Source organism: Neocloeon triangulifer, unplaced genomic scaffold, assembly GCF_031216515.1.
Source record: "Neocloeon triangulifer isolate White Clay Creek 2 clone unplaced genomic scaffold, ASM3121651v1 ptg000003l, whole genome shotgun sequence".
NCBI lineage: Eukaryota > Metazoa > Arthropoda > Insecta > Ephemeroptera > Baetidae > Neocloeon > Neocloeon triangulifer.
The window spans coordinates 9604147-9621391 of record NW_026775546.1 but is presented as its reverse complement, the minus strand read 5'-3'; the positions used below and the strand labels follow the sequence as shown (position 1 = coordinate 9621391).

At 38.8% G+C, this 17245-nt stretch overlaps 3 protein-coding genes across 7 annotated transcripts in view; 1 reads left to right on the top strand and 2 right to left on the bottom strand.

Annotated features, from left to right (window-relative positions):
• Positions 1 to 220: 220 nt before the first annotated feature.
• LOC132205642 (WASH complex subunit 4) lies at positions 221 to 4721 on the bottom strand. The gene is made up of 15 exons (XM_059634855.1): positions 4560 to 4721; positions 3905 to 4443; positions 3448 to 3840; positions 3170 to 3355; positions 3019 to 3117; positions 2724 to 2957; positions 2326 to 2661; positions 2155 to 2274; positions 1946 to 2102; positions 1547 to 1881; positions 1250 to 1493; positions 982 to 1199; positions 740 to 920; positions 488 to 681; positions 221 to 435 (listed from the first exon to the last, which is right to left on the bottom strand). Exons 1-15 carry the CDS (start codon positions 4597 to 4599, stop codon positions 307 to 309), a joined length of 3405 nt encoding a protein of 1134 aa, XP_059490838.1. The 5' UTR covers positions 4600 to 4721; the 3' UTR covers positions 221 to 306.
• A 280-nt stretch (positions 4722 to 5001) lies between these two features.
• Positions 5002 to 8310, top strand: LOC132193132 (uncharacterized). Of its 2 annotated transcripts, none has more exons than XM_059613548.1 (8): positions 5002 to 5146; positions 5219 to 5314; positions 5383 to 5463; positions 5526 to 5650; positions 5723 to 5953; positions 6003 to 6228; positions 6282 to 6656; positions 6831 to 8310. In XM_059613548.1, exons 1-8 carry the CDS (start codon positions 5108 to 5110, stop codon positions 7602 to 7604), a joined length of 1947 nt encoding a protein of 648 aa, XP_059469531.1. In that variant the 5' UTR covers positions 5002 to 5107; the 3' UTR covers positions 7605 to 8310. The 2 variants fall into 2 exon arrangements, with proteins under 2 accessions (XP_059469531.1, XP_059469530.1); XM_059613547.1 differs by having other exon boundaries at positions 5219 to 5323.
• The window catches only part of LOC132193131 (laminin subunit beta-1), a 29336-nt gene continuing 20398 nt past the window's right edge, over positions 8308 to 17245 (bottom strand). For 2 of the 4 annotated variants that reach the window (XM_059613544.1, XM_059613542.1), the window contains 30 exons: positions 16953 to 17120; positions 16022 to 16137; positions 15754 to 15881; positions 15492 to 15672; positions 15257 to 15385; positions 15016 to 15168; positions 14722 to 14953; positions 14470 to 14658; positions 14225 to 14404; positions 13940 to 14156; positions 13774 to 13882; positions 13500 to 13535; positions 13140 to 13301; positions 12809 to 13063; positions 12566 to 12755; positions 12363 to 12506; positions 11907 to 12302; positions 11623 to 11847; positions 11372 to 11571; positions 11216 to 11312; positions 10968 to 11159; positions 10733 to 10913; positions 10500 to 10684; positions 10146 to 10381; positions 9904 to 10086; positions 9664 to 9852; positions 9447 to 9610; positions 9239 to 9380; positions 8843 to 9176; positions 8308 to 8776 (listed from right to left, as the gene is read on the bottom strand). In XM_059613544.1, the coding sequence (XP_059469527.1) occupies positions 8637 to 8776; positions 8843 to 9176; positions 9239 to 9380; positions 9447 to 9610; positions 9664 to 9852; positions 9904 to 10086; positions 10146 to 10381; positions 10500 to 10684; positions 10733 to 10913; positions 10968 to 11159; positions 11216 to 11312; positions 11372 to 11571; positions 11623 to 11847; positions 11907 to 12302; positions 12363 to 12506; positions 12566 to 12755; positions 12809 to 13063; positions 13140 to 13301; positions 13500 to 13535; positions 13774 to 13882; positions 13940 to 14156; positions 14225 to 14404; positions 14470 to 14658; positions 14722 to 14953; positions 15016 to 15168; positions 15257 to 15385; positions 15492 to 15672; positions 15754 to 15881; positions 16022 to 16137; positions 16953 to 17120 (5453 nt within the window). In that variant the 3' untranslated portion in view covers positions 8308 to 8636. The remainder of the gene's footprint in view (positions 8777 to 8842; positions 9177 to 9238; positions 9381 to 9446; positions 9611 to 9663; positions 9853 to 9903; positions 10087 to 10145; positions 10382 to 10499; positions 10685 to 10732; positions 10914 to 10967; positions 11160 to 11215; positions 11313 to 11371; positions 11572 to 11622; positions 11848 to 11906; positions 12303 to 12362; positions 12507 to 12565; positions 12756 to 12808; positions 13064 to 13139; positions 13302 to 13499; positions 13536 to 13773; positions 13883 to 13939; positions 14157 to 14224; positions 14405 to 14469; positions 14659 to 14721; positions 14954 to 15015; positions 15169 to 15256; positions 15386 to 15491; positions 15673 to 15753; positions 15882 to 16021; positions 16138 to 16952; positions 17121 to 17245) is intronic. The other 2 variants (XM_059613545.1, XM_059613546.1) reach the window with 2 other exon arrangements.

The window sequence follows — 17245 nt, the reverse complement described above, 5'->3', positions numbered from 1 at the left end:
ACGTGCGGCGCATGCTCATTAATGGAATACCTTTAGAACTGTATAATTTGAATAGCCGCACCAAAGCCACAAAGATTTTATTTGATGGCTTTATTATTTCCTTGAATTAAAAATTTCTTAATAAATTTTCCCAATGAAAATATTCTTTGTTTGCTTCACAGCTGCATTACTGCACCAAAATTAGTTCTTTGTTCTTTACAATAAAATAAACTTCGAAATATATGAAAAAGGAGCATTTTTTTATTAAATTATATAATTGGAAATTTTGTGTCAAATAATTAACAATAATGTGTTTTGGTAGTGATATTAATTTTTTTCAGTTACTTTTCTTTCTGTGCTTTCCGTTAAATCCGTTGGTGTCTTGATCTCTTCATTAACATAACCTTTGAAGAAAATTCTCGCACTGCTCAAGTTGAAAAAAAGAAGATCAAACTCCTAAAAAATAATTTTAATTTGCAACAATTTGATAACTTAATTGCTATTATACCTGCTGGTAAGTTTCAATGCGCTTATCAGTCAGTACCAATGTCTGTTTTAACTTTTCGTCGCCCTTTTTAATTTTCAATGTTTGTTCCTTGAGTTCTGCTTTATCCATTGCATACTTCTCCTTCACCGACTGAAACCAGTGCAGTGAGTCAAACTCAGAGTCCAGTTCGAGAACTTTCAGCAAATAAGCCACACCTTAAAAATTGAGACAGAATTATCCATGCTATAAAAAAAAACACTTCAATTGATTTACCCATTGCAAAACCATCATCGGTAAAAGCCGCTCGATCTCTCACGTTCTTGTTCAGCTTCTCTTTGCAAGTAATTATGTGCTCCACAAAGTTGATGGTCAGAGGAGGTACAAGAGCATGGAAGAGTTTGAAGTGAGAGTTTTTAGGGTCTTTGCACACAGGGGCAAAAACTTCAACAAGGAGCTGAAGAAAGAATTATTCTTTCATAACTTGCTGTGTAGAATTATAAATTTAATAATTTTACCTTGAAATACTCGATTCCCTTATCAAAATTGCTGAGCAGAGTGTTGAGCATGATGTCAAGTTCTTTGGCCGACTGTATGCAGGAGTCTGGCAAACCTTCTTCTCGGGTCATCTTTTCAAACGACACAACATCTTCTAGGTCAGGAACAAAACTTATGGCTTTGGAAATGTACAGTCTGCTTCCAGAACGCATCATTCTGACATAGCCAATTGCATTTCCTATGAACTAAAAATTAATTCTAATCCAATTCTCAGCTTTCAATAGTTACCTATTTGAGTGACTAGATCTCTGCATTGGTCCAAGAGACTCTGACCTTCAGCTGTGACTCCCAACCTGCGAATGCCTTGGTTGAACTTTTCTGCTCTTGAAAATGAATACTTTTGATCCGTATTTTCTTTAGTCTCTTGGAAGTTGTGCAACTCCTTCATCAGACGAGATTTGATGCGAGCATCAAATAAGAATTTTGATACCGACTGGAACATTTTCTTCAGGAATTGGTAGGTAAAGTTGACCTTTCAAAGATTATTTTATATTCAACTAAAATATTCTATAAATTTATATGTACTGTGGTGTTAATTATTCCTGTGCCGTGGGTCCGAATAGAATTTGCTATATGCTGAACGTTAATTGTGTTTAGGTATTTGTTGTTGCTTGCAAGCTCAACGAAGATCTGGTTGTTGAGATTGTAGACGTGATTCGACACAAACGATGGCAAGTTGCGTGTGATTTCTAAAACGTCCAAGCCCTGTTCTAGTGTCTGGCTGGGGAGGTGGTCGTCAACTGTGTTGACACCATATCTCACCCTAGCTATCACTCGCATGTCACCATAGGTATTCCAATCATGCAAAGCTACGGTGGTCAAGTTGTAGAAAGTGGCACTCAGATATTTTTCAACATAATCTAAAGAGAATTTTTTATGTTGAATGTTTACGATTGCAGTGGAGGGTGGGGGGTTTAATTTTACCTTTAATATTAAGGAAATCGTCGAAGAATCTGAGAGGCCCAAAATTGATCATACTGTGGTAGCCAGACTTGTTTCCTCCCTCATTTTTTACTTGCAAATGTGAATGAACTCGGAGCCGCAAATCTGTCTCAATTTCTTGGCACAAAGGGTCAAGCAGCTACAAAGGTCTTGTAAATTATCTAGCAATGAGAAAAACTGCAATAAAATACCTTGAGCTTCAAAGCTGTGAACATTTCATTTTTAAATTGATTCTGGAGGATTTCAGGTTTTTCTATATGCTGCAAGTGTTGCATTGCTGAAGAGCAGTCGTGGAACGTTGCAAAAATGTACTTAAGCCAATATGTAATTTCAGTGGTAAAACAATAATTTAATTTTAATACCTTCAGTCTCTTGAGGTCTGCTCTTTCTTCCAGCATTCGGCTGAAATAAATGGGCAGGACGACCCTATGCCAGTAAATGAAGGAACAATCGGCAGCTAAACGCAACCGGTTTTCCAGCTCGCATACAGAATCAAGCTTGGCCATCAAAATTTTTAGGTTGTTCGTATCGTCAGGCGAAATGTGTTTTAGCTGATTGGCTGAAATTAAGGCCACTCTGGTCAAAAGCCTGCGTTCTTGACTGCAAGTCCCCTGTAGACAGAATTCAATAGTCTGCAGGGCTGCCAGCACTTCTAGTCGACTTCTGGTGTTTCGTTTGTTGTCGGCTGGAAGAGTTTTCTGTGAATGAAAACAACACGACATTAAAAAAATAATTAAGTAAGATTTTTATTTTCAATTACCTTTGCATTTGCAACGATGGCAATAATTTGATAGGTTAGGTGCTGAATAAGATGGTTCAAGGATTCTCCAATGGCAATCGATTTGGAGTAGTACATGAACTCGACATTTTTCATCAGCTCCACCAGTTTGCAAAGATTCACAACGGAAGATCGAAGAATTGGAACCCCTAAGTGAACGTGCAGGTTGAAAATAATCCTCACTATTGCACCCATACTTTGCAGGAATTCAACACCCTAAGATAAAATAATAAGTAGATTAATGGTAATGAGAGTGTTTTATTTTGAGTTCACAAACCTGCAGTAAAATTGCGCATTTAGCATGTAAGTCGTCGAGCTTCAGTTGTGTTGTGTCTCTCCGCATGCAGGCATCCATTTGTATGAGCCAATCACAGACCTTTTTGGTTCAAAACTTAATTCCAAGGTATTAAAAAATTAGCAATAATTACAATGAAAAAGTAGACTTGGGTATCCTTGGCTAGAGATTGGGACTTTTGTTGCAGATACAACTCTCTGCTTGCTGCGACGGCAGTTTTAGTTCTTTTGTCCGCTAGCTGACTGGCACTTGGAAGGTAGTTAAAGAAGAAGGACTCAGGTAGCCACAAAACTGAGCCCAACAGAATCACAGCTGTAATCTGAAAATTAAAATTTAAAGTTAATGAAACATCAGTATTTTATTAATATTAAATTTTTAAACAAATGCAAATTATCTAAGATTTAAACGCACCCTCTTTTGAGGCTCCCAGATTAGTCGGAACATTTTCTTGTCAGCGGAGCCTTGAAGTAAGGTTCCAAGTACAAACACAGCAGAAGCTTTAACCCAGGACAAGTGGCTGCCCACATCCAATTCCAGCTCAGCCACTTCTGCTTTGGAATACTTGAATAATTGCTCAATTGCAGATGCAGGAAAGGTGCTGCCAGATTTTGGCTCGATGACAAGTCGAAGACATGAATTGAGCACATCACCGGTTATCAACTTCTTTTCCAATTCATGGAAAACCACCTGAAGACGCAAGAGTTTCTCCTTTTGGATACCTCCAGTCTCTTGGGCGATTGCTTTCAACGTTCGTTTCAACAAACTCCAGTGTGTACGAAGTAATGAACAACCTGAAAGTACCTCCTGACAAAAGAAGAAATTGAAACATTTTTCCACAAGGGAGAAAAACAGAAAATTTTGATTAAACCTGAATAGTGATAAGGGTCAAGAGAACAGTTCCAATGGCATCTACTAGCACATGTAAATTGACATCAGGTGTCCACGATCCAAATAACAATCCTTTAGACTCTGTAGGTGCAGAAAGAGCAATCAGGTGACCAAGGGCAGTTTCCAGAACCTGTCCGCAACGCCCAACCAAGCCAAGAAGTTTTTGCAGAGGTTCAAGCATTCGGCTGACACAGACAGCGCCCTCCGAGTATTCATTCAAGGGTCCCTCGCCATAAAAAAGAAGGCCTTGGCAGAGTTGCAGAGCCTCTTGGTGGGCTTCTGTCGCAGCAAGACATGTTGCGACTACAGCTGCAGCATTCTTGTTGAACGTCTTGTTGTCAGACACAAGCAACTGAAAGATGTCTTGGTCTTCGAAAGGTGAGGTTTGTAGGTGGATTGAATTGAAGGCAGGATCCCAAAAGGACTCGCAGCCGAGACTGTCTGAAAAGGCGGAAGTTTTGTGCAGGTACTCTTCCAAAATACGGCCGTACTTTTTGAGCTGCACCTCTCCAGCCAGTTCTGAAAGTAAAATGCAAATATATATTATGTATACTATGCATTGATGGGCATGCGGAATCTTAATTAATAAAATTATCATTTTGAAATTTTGCAATTTGATGAAAGAGTTTGCTTACTGTTTGTGGCTTGGTCGCTTTTGTCTGCGTTCCAGCTCATTGCGTTGACACCTGTCTTCTTGTGTGGTTATGAGCGAGTCCGACTCCGACGTCTCCGACAATAAAATCTATATTTTGTTTATGTCGAACGAACATTGAATAAACGTAAAAAAAAAAAACAGTTAAAAACTCACATGACCCAAGATTTGCTTCTCTAGGGAGCCACGCCCACGCCACAGCAAACCTAATAATATTAAAAAGGTATTTTGTTAAAATTGTATTAAGAGAAAATTTTGAAAATAATACATTTATATACAAATATTTTTGTATTCAGTTGATAAAATTTTTGACAATTTTTTTTTATATTTCAATGAAAATAAAACAACAAAAGAAGAAATACAATACTACGCTTATATTTGTAATGTTGGCTGCTGTGACAAATTAGCGCGAAACAAGTTGTAAACAAACCGGCCTGCCCTGCCAAGAAAATGCTTCAAGTTTTCTTTTTTCTGTTTTGATATTTTTAAGGAGAATTTTCTTTTACCCCTTGTATTTAAAAATTCTCAAATATGTCCGACCTAGAAGAAGACGAGGACGTAGTCGTCAAGGTTGGAAAACGTTTACATTTATCCAAAATTGTTATGAAAAATAGATTCCAAAATTGTGATAATATTTTGCAGGGAGGCGCTCTTCACGAGCATTTGATAAATTCTGGCTTCACTGACTTTGAGATTTACGACAAATCGTGCTGGAGCCTTGAATCTACTAAACCAAAAGTTTACAAAGTACATACATATATTAGAAATATCATATTTATATATATTTTTTTTTAACTAATTTTCAGGATAACTTTTTCCAACCTGTACTTAAATCTCTACCAGACCAGACTGAACTTGTCCACAAATATTTTCCATCTTTGTTTGAGGTATTATTTCTAATTGTAAAATTAAATCATGTTCAGAATTTACCATGATTAAATTTGGAAAGGATCCCACATGCTATGATTTGTTCCTGAATTACTTGTTGAACTCGCCTGTGGTGAGACCCGAGGCAGAATACTGGCTTCGGAATTTTAGAAAATCCTTCAAAGCCAAGAAAATTACTCCATTATCGTAAGTCTTGTAAAACGTTAAAATTTAAAATCTCCAAACAAATTAAAACCAATTCCCAATTATTGTTTTCAGGTCTGACGAGGCACTCAACTTTTGGCAGTCACCATTTTCTTGGATTATAGAAAAACCAGCTTTGCTTTTCTTCCTGGCTCAAGGTGGTTTATTTGCCTGTAAACAATTTCTACTTCAAGAGCGGTTGTTGACCCTTAAACAGCTGCTGGCCATCCTGGAGAGTTTCAACAGAAAACTTGGCCTTGCCATGCACTTAATTCAGCAGGAGCAAATGTCCCACAGATTTCTCTCGTAAGATTGAAATCTTTTTAAAGAATTTTAACTTTAAAAAATTTTCTAGTTCTACTCTTAACCATGTTGCCGAGTCTCTGCTTTCAAACTCTGGCACAAGTGGAGTTTTGAAGTTGGTTGTGCTGCTCAAGGGGAGCTCGACTTTGCTCAAAGCGGCTGTGGAAGAAATGAACACGGCCAACCAGCTGCCCGCAGAGTACGACTGCAGGCACACCCTTGGCTCCTTTGGAAACCCTGACCTTGACCTAGCCAACCTCTCTCACCGCAACCTGAAGGTTTAGAGTTTTTCTAAGAAGATTGAAAATAAAAATTAAACATTCTTTAACAGGATATCCATCTGTACTATAAAGAGGTCCTGACTGTCTTCACACACCAGCTGGCCCTCAACTTTGTCCTGCATGCCAAAAGAGAGGGTCCCTGCAAAGTCGAGAATGTTTTCCCTGTTTTGGGTCACCTGACCCAAAGAATGGCCGACGCCAAGCAGGAGCTGAAGGAAATTGTGGACGTGCTGAAAGGTGTCCGTTTGCTCAGAATGCCTCCCAAGGCAAAGGACGGAGACCCCAAGAGGCACAACTACTATGTCAACCCTTTGGTGCCGGCCATTGAGAGCTCCAGGATGCACCTGAAAAATGCCCTGACTCTCGTTCTCCACTCAAGTAACCTCAGTGACTCAGGGTTTGAACATGCCCTGCAAACTCTCCAGGTTATTTCAAAATTCTTTTGATTTACAATTTTGTTAATTTTAAACTAAGACGATAAGGTTGCAAGAAAACCATTAGCTAAATTTTAAGATTTTTTTAAAAAGTTTCTAAAATTAATATTTTAATACTTTTATATTTGTTCTTCTTTAACTAATTTCTTATATCTTATAATCTAGGCCAGCAGAATGGAGTTGGCAGCCTCAGACTCATTTCTGCATAAGGCAGAAATCCTTGTTGCCCGTCTAAACAAGACGAAGGAGGTCATGTCCTCGATGCAAGATGAGAGCCTGGAGGTGACCAATGGAAAAGACTGTCCTCCAATCACCATCGACCTCTCGTCAACCTTGGGAGAGGTCGGTGACCCATTCCTGGAGGAGGTTTTCCAGGGGGTGAGCGTGTCAGGAGGCTCACTGGAGTGGGACGACGGGCATGAGGACGACTCTGTGGACAGTGCCAACAACACCTACTACCGTCACCTCATGTCCGAACTGCACTCGGTGCTGCTCAGCAGAGGTCGCAGCAGGGCCACCATGACCCCACAGGCCTCTTTTGTCCAGGTCGCTACCAGCACCCCTTTCATAGCCCCCAGGACCAACCTAAACACCACCATCCAACTGGAAGACTCATTAAATGGGACTGTCGAACTAGACAATTCCTCAAATAGGACTATCCAACTGGATATATCCAAACAAGCCCAACAAAATGAAATCTTAGATCAAACCGTTGACTTAGGTTCAAGCTTGGAGGATTTGGTGATTCCAACCCCTGCACCCAGGAAAGTTGAGCGGCTCACCTATGTCAGTCCTTCCACCCTGAGCGACCACAGTGCTTCCAACAGTTTGGCCAGTATGGTGGCAGAAAGGGCCAGGCAAATGGCCCCTATCGAAGAGACTTTTGAAGACGAAACGGTGTTCGAAGATGCACATGACAAAACCATCATGATCGAGTGAGTTACCGTAAAACTCAAATTTTCGTACCTTGGATTTTAGGTCGTGTTATTTTCCACACTTATTTCTTGACTTTTTCACAGAAAATCAAATTAGAAAAGAAAATCTTACTACTTTATTGATCTGGAAAATATTGGAACTTTCTTGTTGATTTGAAACTGAAATCTGCTCTGCACCATATCAACTAGTCTTTTGCGACCCTTTTTATTATGCAGAATCAAATAATAAAGAAACGCAGCCGTGCCAATTGCAAATAGATGGATTTGTACAGTTTTATGCAAATTGGTATAAATTTTTATGGTTGTTAGATTTCTCTGTTGAGAAAATAATGCATTTGTGTCAAAATGGAAATATAGTTTAAATTATTTAAATGTAATTGGAAAGTATCATTGTATGGAACTTTTTTAATTTGATGAATGATTATATTGGTTATTGAATTGATTCTGTTCATTCTGTTGAAACTTGATAATTGACAAATTTCATCCCATAACTATTTATTTGCTCTCTCAAAATCCTTTTGTGCAAATAATTAATTAGTATCTTGCTTGTAACAAAATTACAACTTCAAAAAGCGAATAAATATCTGCGCGGCCCTAATTCTGAAAGAGGAACCTCAACCATTCTACTTCAGCCTTACAGAATTAGGTTTAAAATTTTGATTTATAAAAATGTGTTTGTTTTTAAGCAAATAAAAATAATATCAAGATGAAGGCAAGTACTCGTTTATTTGTTGTATTATGCACATTTTTTTTTTACTAAAAGTATTTTCAGGAGGTGTTGCGAAATGGCACTAGATTTTGACAGAGACCTATATTATTTACAAAAATATTGCACATAGTTTTAAAATTCTAAATGAAGATTCAAATTTAAAACATCCTATTTAATCAAAATATAACATAAAATGCTACAATTATCTTAAGTTATGGCTGTCATGTCGACTTATATCTAAGGCAGCAGCAGCGCAAGTTGTGTATTTTTCTTTACTTAATTCACTCCAGTGGCTCAGTCAAAGTCACTTTAGAAACTAAATTTCGTTCATGAAACACAGTTGCGATAGTAATCCGATTTTTGGTTTATCTCCACCAGGTTGATCTTCATTTTTTCGTTCAGCTCCTCAATTTCGTTAGAGAGGTCGACCAGCACTCCCTCATTATTTTGATTGCTTGCCTCCATTCCTAAAATATTTACATATGTTTTCAAAATGAAAGTCTGCTTTTTATCTCAAAATAATTCCAACTGACCTTTTAGTTCCTTGAACTTAGCAAGGGTGCCGACTGACAGTTCAGACGCTTTCTTCAGAAGTGCAGCCACTTTTTCCTGCGACTGTCTAGCATTTGCTGATCGGGACTTAAGCAACTGCTCCGCATTCTTGTACGCTGTCTGTAATTCCAACCCTCTTGTCTGAGCAGCTTGCGTCTCGGTGGCCACAGACTTGGCTTCTTCGTTCACCTCGCGCGCATCTCTTTCGTTTTTGAGGAATTTGGTTTGCAGGCGTTTGATTTTGTTAAGAAGACTGTCAACCTCAGCCAGAGTTTCATTTGATTTTTGCTGCGCTTCCGTCATTTCACTGGCAATCTGGAATTGGAATTAATAAAACTTTTATCAACTTGGCACCATTTTTATATTTCTGCTTTTACTTGAGTTAAGTCTTTCTCTGCAGTGGAAATGTCCTTGTTGGCTTTCTCAATAGCAGCTTCTGCTAGGCCTTGAGTGCTTGCAGCTTCAGCCAGGTCCTCTACTACTTTTTTGGCACGCTCTAACATTTCTTCAGCTTCGGCTCTGTAAAAATTTGAACAAGGGAACATATTCGAAAAAAATTTTATTTTTTGCTAGTTTGAAACATACTTCGCAGCATCAGAATCAACCTTGAGATTGTTTGCAGCCAATAGGTCGTCACTGGTCTCGGCAAGAATGTCATCAATGTTTGTCAAACTGGCAATTGTGTTGTTTATCTCCTGGGCCAGATCGGAAATCTGAGCAGGTTCTAGTTGAATTTTCTTGCTTAAGACCTATGAAATAAAATTAATATAAAAAATCTAAGATTTTGACACAAATATTTCACCTCTTGAGCAAGATTCTTAATTTCCTCTGGTGTTGCTCTTTGTTTGACAAGGAATCCGTTGACCTCAATTAGCAGCTCATTGTTGTCCTGCACACCACTTTCAGACCGGTTCTTCGTCAACATAGCTGCCATGTTAGCCTCTTTAGCAAGATCTCTGGCATTTGCCGCTTCGACGCTAGCTTGAGTAATCTACAATAGAAATGGTTAGAATTTTATAAATTGTTGCACTTAAAAAGTTACCCCTCGGAAAAGCTCCTCAGCCTTAGTTTCCTTCTCCTTAATAATCTGGTCATTGTCTCTAGCTATGTCCATTGACTGGACTGCTTTCGTAACAGCTCCTTCCTCACAAGAGAGACCTCCACACTGGTCACATCCGGCTCCTCCACAAAGATTGTCACAAGGGTCACCTCTCCTGCCGCACACCTAAGGAAAATATTTTTTTTTTTTTTAGCAAAGTATTCATCAGGAAAATTATTTCCTACGTGTTCGTTTAACTCCGGAATTTCATCGGTGAGGATGCTGAGTCGGTCGCTAAGACTATTCAGCGATTTTTCATTCTCCATTTTGGTCTCAGCAAATAGCTCGGATGCTCTGCCTACAAGGCTTTCGGTTCTTTTGTAATTTCTCTCCGCATTGTCATTGATAGTCTTGACTAATTCCGCCTGATCTTGAGCATCCTGCGAGCGCTTATATGCTTCTCTGGTCAGGTTCAAAGCGCCTGTCAGCAATAAGGAAAGTTTTAATAAACTCCTTCTTCAAAATTGATGATTTAAAAAAAAATAATAATAATATTTCCAGCAATCATTTAGAATTAAAAAAAGCAAACTTGTTCTTACCTTCAACGTTGGCCTCTTGCAGTCTAGTCGCATTTTCTTTCAAAGTATCAGCATTCATCTTGAGAGCGTTGGCGTCATTACGCAAATTAATTAAGGTGATGTTAGCATCATATAATCTCTGAGTTTGGTTTTGAAGGAAGCCTTCCACACCCTCCAAATTGGATGTTGCGCTTGTCAGATTGGCTCTGAAATCTAAAAGTTAGATACCATTTCATGCAGTTAATTGTGTGTACCTTAGGTCATCAATGTTGTTACGCAAATTGTCCAGGTCACTAGAGCTGACCTTACTACTCTCTAGAAGCTGTTTGACTTCACTTATCTTTTTCTCCATATTTTCAAACTCTCTTGTGTAAGCGCCAGTAGCTCCAGTTTGCTTAATGTCTGATGCACTCTGTATGGCTCTATTAGTTCTCTCTGTAAATTGAAAAGTAAGAACTTAGAAGTTAAAATTAAGTTAATATCTCTCACCTTGAAGTCCTTCCAAAATCCTGTCCCAGTTGTCAAAGCATTCGCCACAAGGTTCGCAGTATGGTGCGGTTCCGATGAAGCCTCTAGCGCACTGGTCACATTTTTCTCCCCCAATTCCAGCCGTGCAAACACAGCTGCCGTTGTTTCGGTGGCACTGCATCGTTTCAGAACCATAGATGTTGCAATTACAAGCTGTAAGATAGTAATAAATTAACAAAATAAAAGTTTTTTATGCAAAAAATACTGACGCATGCACTCGACGGTAGGGTTGCCCCAGAAGTTTGCCTGGCACTCGTTACATCTCCGGCCACCAAAGCCTTCTCTACATTCACACTGTCCATCATACTAAATAATAAAATAAATTGGTAAATCAATTTTTTTTTTTTTAATTTTTCTATTCATACTTGATTGCATTGGTCTGAGGTAGATCCCACGGGGTCACAATCACAAGCCTCACAACCTTCACCGCTGGCGATCTTCCAATGGTTTTCAGCACACTGGTCACAACTTAACCCAACTACATTTGGTAGGCAAGGGCACTGTCCTGTTGAACGGTCACACTCACCAACAGCTTTGTCTGTTCCGAGGATGTTGCAGATGCACTCTAAAACCAAACAGTTAATAAAACAAATTAGAAAATTGATTCCTAATTCACCTGTGCAAAGTTTGTTGATTGCGTCTCCATAATAGTTTGCCTTACAAACATCACAGGAAAATCCTTCAGTGTTGAAGAGGCACTGCTGGCACTCTCCAGTTCTGCCATCGCAATTACCAGGAATGGACACATCAATGTTCCCATTGCATTCACAAAGTTGACAGGTGCCACCTGGCTCGTCAGGGTTTCCATAATAGTTGTCGGCGCAAATGTCACATCTTGGCCCTATAAAAATTATTTTATTAATTTTGATATGTTTTACTGAAATTGATTTCATTGTTAACCTGCATAGCCATGCTCGCATTCGCAGACGACGTCTTGGGTAAGCGGATCTAAAGCGCAAATAGAAGCATACGAGTGGCCAGATTCAACTGTGCCAGGGCAGGGACATGGTCTGCACTGAATGTCGTAACCAATTCTCGGGTCTCCGTAGTAGCCTTCAATGCACCGGTCACAGTGGTGCCCTTGAGTTGAGTCCCTGCAAGCTGTACAGGCACCAGTCCTCGAGTCGCAAACGTCAGCGTGGCCGTGACATTCGCACCTCTGGCAGTTGGGGAAACCCCAGAAGCCAGGTTGGCACTGATCACACTCGCGGCCGTAAGTGTTAGGCCGGCACTTGCACTGCCCACTCTGAACGTCGCAGAAGTTGTCTTGAGAGCCAATGGAATTGCAATCACAAGCTAAAAACAGAAATATAATAAGATAATATTTCCCTTTTAGAATAATTTAATCTGGCCTACCTTTGCAACCTTCAGGACCAAATCCAAATGTGCCTGGAGCACACCTGTTGCACTTTCTTCCCACCACATTTGGTTTGCAATCACACTGACCACCAAGCGAGTTGCAAAGTGTGCTTGTTGAGCCAGTCAGATCGCACTGACACTCTGAAAATAATGTTAATCAACATAGTTTTTATCTTAAATACAATTTTAGGTAAACACACCATTAGCTCCATCGTGAACAAAGACGCCAATGCTGAAATAATGGTCTCGGCAAATTTCAGGTATCTGTCCCTTGTTAACATTCTGGAAAAGCAAGTGGCATCGATAACGCTCGTACTCGTCCCTTTTGATCTCATTGACTTGGTTGCCCTGGAAGAACGGTAACTCCTCTGGTCTGGGCACCAAAGCAATCTAGACAAACAATTAAATAAATACGCGCATTTACAATAAAATATATTATTAACAGAATCGATCAAAATGGTTGCTGTTGGTGATTCACTTTGAGGGTCGTGTCGTCGGAATTGAATGACCAGTTTGTAATCCTTATTAGCCTCAAGGCAGACAGGAGGATATACAGCAGTACTCCTTCCGTTAGTTGGAAGTGACACGCTTTTGATGTCATCCTCTGGGACGGTCTTTGCACAAGGGCCGTTCGGATCGATGGTGTCATTGAAAGGTCGTTTGAGTATCACCTTCACATCACTCCAACCACCTGCAATCTAATCAAAGACCTTGTTTTTAATAAACTGACAAGGAAAAAAACAAAGCAAAGTGAAAATTTGATCAAAAGCCTACCAGTGGCTCATATCTGATGACGATGTCATAGTCCATACTGGTTCTGATGTCACCCAGATCAAACTCAATCTCAGAGTTTTCGAAGACTTTCATGAAGCCAATGCCTGTCCATGTTTGCTCTCTGCCATCTCTGTACGGTTCTCTGATGATAACTTGGCATTTCTAAAATAAGTAAAACGCAGCTTAATTTTGTGATTCTATTGTTCAGTATGAAAAACAAAATTAAAATAAAAAAAGCAAATAAAGCATATTTTTTTATTAGCATACATCAATAAACCTTCAGTACCTTCTAAAACTAAATTATTACCACAAACCCCAAACCACACTACCACCTTGAAATGAAACTTATATTTCGCTTACTGTATTTGAGTCCCTCTCAAATTTTTGGCTGCACCTCTGCAAATTTTGGTTTTTAAATATTTTGATAAGCCTAATAATGGCAGAAATTTAAATTTTTTGGCAAAAAAAATTTGAACTAGTATAAACTTTGAGGAAAATTTGAATGAACTTTTTTGGTATGACATAAAATTTTAAGGTAATTTGAAATTTTCGTCAGCACTCATAATCAACTTCATCAAATAAAATAAGTTTTGCGCCTTTGAATTTTAAGCTTGATCTTTCAAAATGGTTTTACCTCTGTTCCGCGAGCATATTCAGCCTCATATACATTGTAGTCCAAGTAGCCCACGAAGTATCCTTGAACTGGCTCATTGCAAGTCCGTCCACCAACGTTAGGTCGACATCTATTATTTACGTATTAGATTTGAAATCAATAGATTATTTATTTACAATAAAATTACCTGCACTGTCCAGTAATGACATCACAATCGTTGTCAAAGCTGCCACCAGGATCACAATCACAGGCTTTGCAGCCGTCAAGCTCCTCAGACAGTCCGTAGAATTGAGGTAAGCACTGGTTGCAGTCCCTTCCAGTAACAAAACGTTTGCAGGTGCACTCACCAGTGAAAAAGTCACACCCCTGATTGTTATGTGTGCCAAGGGAATTGCAGCTGCATTCTGTAAAATAACCATTTCATGAATTAACTCAATTTTAAACATTTCAAATATAATATTTAATATTTTACTTTCGCATCCTTCTGGATTTTCCTCCGAGAAGTTCCAGAAGCCGGCCATGCACCTGTCACACCTTCTGCCCTCAACATTCTTTTTGCAGTGGCAGCGGCCTGACTCCAGATCTGCTGCGGGATCTGATTTAGAGTCGCAGATCCCTTCGTCCAATGAACCTCTGAGGTCACAGTCACAAGCTGGAAGAAATCAGTAAAAAAAAAGAGTTAAATGATATTATAAATTATATTTTAAATTTGCTTACGTTGGCAGGCGTAAGGGTCAGTGATGTCTCTGTTGGGGTACTGGTAGTAAAAAGGCTTGCACTCTTCGCAGTGATAGCCCTGGGTGAAGTGCTGGCAGCCATCGCAAACACCTCCACTGACTCGTCCGCTAGCCTCGTACACGGCTTCGTCAAAGTGGCAAGAATTTGTGTGGTTGTTACAGTTGCACACTAAAATTTAAAAATAATATAAAATAGTGTATTGTAAGAGAGATGAAATAAATAAAAATTTACTTTTGCAAGCATTTGATTGCTTTCCAACGGCTGGCTTCCATGGCAGATCGTTGAAGAAGTCTTTGCACTGCTCACAGTTGAGACCCTGGGTGTTGTGGGTGCACTCGCACCTACCATGGACCATATCTGGCCTAGCAAGGACGTTCGAAAGGGGCAAGCAACGAGATGCATGCCCGTAGCATGAACACGAGCCTCGAACCACCATTTCATAAATTGAATAGTAATATTTCTCCTTTAATTCAAAGTTAAAATTGTAGGCCTAATTAAAATACAGTGCCAAATGATTATTCATACTTGAATTTCCTGCCTGTTGTCGAGCAAATCGTCACCAAGCGTGTGGAGTTTGGTGAAGTTGACGCGCAAATTGGTCACTTTCAGCAAATTCTGCACCTCTTGTGAATAGGGGTCTTCAATTGGAATGTTTGGGGGCAACACTCTGAAGATGACCTAGGCAAGTGAAAATTAAAAATTAATCATTGCTTTGTTTATTTATTAACAACAGATTATTTTAGAAAGTTTAATAATAATCATTTACTTCGCCTTCTGTTGAGGGCGCCACAGATGAGTAACGAGATTCGCAAATAATGTCAGTTTTGGTCCTCGGAGGCTGCCTTGGCACACCAGGGAAAGACTCCTCGCAGTTGTAGGCAAAATATCTGTACACCTGAGTTAACGAAGAAAATTGATTGTAAATTACTTTGTCTTTGAGTTATTAAAAGTATCAAAATTTAAATATATTTATTTTTTTTAACATATAAAATAAAACACACCTGCCAATTTCTTCCAAAATCATAGGATCTTTCAATGAGCATGGCCGCCGGTCGGAACGTCTTGAATGTGATGATCAAATGAGTAAAATGAAACTCCGCCTCCAGATCAAGTTGAATCGAGACGTTTTCAACACCGTTTTTCGACTGCCACCATGTTCGGTGTTGATGCGAACTTGACTGCCTACAATTTTAATTATAAAATTAATTTTTTTGCCTTCAAATTGAAATTAACATTTGTCACGTCTTATCAAAATTTACTTACCCTGCGCCATATCTGTTGACTATGTTACTAATTCTGTGACTTGTTACTTCATTTCTATTTGCATCTCTAGAGTCGCACCAGAAGCACTTTTTTCGTTCCTCGAGGTGGGATACAATACAAAATCTCTCCTATAAAAGTAGAATTAAAAATTATGTGCCTATTTTTATTAGCCCATAAAATGGACGAATTTTAAAGGCAAAAGTTTAAAATTTAAAATTAAGCGTTATCTATTTATGGTAATAGCAGGTTTAATAGAACGAGAATTTACCTGACTACCAATACCACACGTCGAGGTGGCTGAGAGCCGCGACTCTCGTCCGATCAACAAATTGCCAGTGGCAGGGTAGCACGAACTTTGCTCACACGGATGGAGTCGAGTAATGGCTGCAAAATAAAAATTTTATTAGATTTTTTTTTATTATTCTGCGTAAAATAATTCTTATTAATTCAGCATTAACAACTGCACCAATTTTAATAAATATCCGGCCACAAAATGCAAAAGTTATTAAAGAATTTGCTGGACCCTTTAAAGACCTGCTGAAAAAACTTTTCTTCCTAAATCATAGGAGTAATAAAATTTTTAGTTGCTGTGCTTGCTGATGTGGCTAATTTTGAACGGTCTAGCAAATTCAGTTATGACAAAACCATCACCAGTCGTCTACGTCATTGTCAGAACATTTAAGTTTAAACAAATTGCACTATAAAACGGTTTATTCAGAAAATTAAGAAAAACTGCATGATAATTTTACATGCTTTTTGAACTTACATGAGGGTGTACAACGTTTAGTAAATTAATAATAAAAAACTATAAGAGGAGAAATTTTAGATAAGTTATCTAAATCCTTATTTAATCATCTAGTACTTGTTTAACTAATTATAAATAACAACGCTTCATAATTTTAGAAAGGGGAGTTTGAAAATATTCTACTATTTCATAAGTCTTCAATTAAACAGCAATAATTAATTTATGTCGATTAATTTAATTTCAAGCGAGCCTCTCTCCAACCCTGTTATAAAAATTAGTCACTCATCAGTTAATAGGGTCAATTCGAAGAAGGTTTGCAAAAAATGTCCTTTTCAACAAGCTGGGGTAGCTGAGGTGTCGAGTAGATTAGCATTAAGTTAGGGTTGTTGTCAACTTCAGCGCAGGTCCAGCACCACTTGTGGATGGGGTTAGTTTTTCTTTCAGACGATCCTACCTCGCCCTGTGTTTGGCCTCTCACGGAAGTTGGACGTGGTGCGAGTAAGGGGGTGGACATTTGAGTCCTCGACCGACTGCTCTTCTCTGAACGAGTTACCAAGGGAAACTGAGGGGTTATTGAACAAGGGACGTGCACGGAATGTCTTATGCTGCTGGTTGTAGTAGCCTTGAAGAAGGTTTCGGACAACAGGGTCGTTGTGAAATATTTGTTTTATAATAAATAAATAAATGAAAAAAAAAACACAATTTCATTTAACTGTTTTTAAATTTAAAATTACATTAAATGCAGAA

What these genes read in the sequence shown, in the direction of transcription:
- LOC132205642 (XM_059634855.1), bottom strand. Translation starts at nt 4,599, where the DNA reads ATGAGCTGGAACGCAGACAAAAGCGACCAAGCCACAAACA. An exon ending in AAGCGACCAAGCCACAAACA is followed by an intron (nt 4,444 to 4,559) that starts GTAAGCAAACTC and finishes TTTTACTTTCAG; the next exon opens with AACTGGCTGGAGAGGTGCAG. An exon ending in AGATCTAGTCACTCAAATAG is followed by an intron (nt 1,200 to 1,249) that starts GTAACTATTGAA and finishes TTTAGTTCATAG; the next exon opens with GAAATGCAATTGGCTATGTC.
- LOC132193132 (XM_059613547.1), top strand. Translation starts at nt 5,108, where the DNA reads ATGTCCGACCTAGAAGAAGACGAGGACGTAGTCGTCAAG. An exon ending in CTAAACCAAAAGTTTACAAA is followed by an intron (nt 5,324 to 5,382) that starts GTACATACATAT and finishes ACTAATTTTCAG; the next exon opens with GATAACTTTTTCCAACCTGT. An exon ending in ATTTTCCATCTTTGTTTGAG is followed by an intron (nt 5,464 to 5,525) that starts GTATTATTTCTA and finishes AAATTTGGAAAG; the next exon opens with GATCCCACATGCTATGATTT.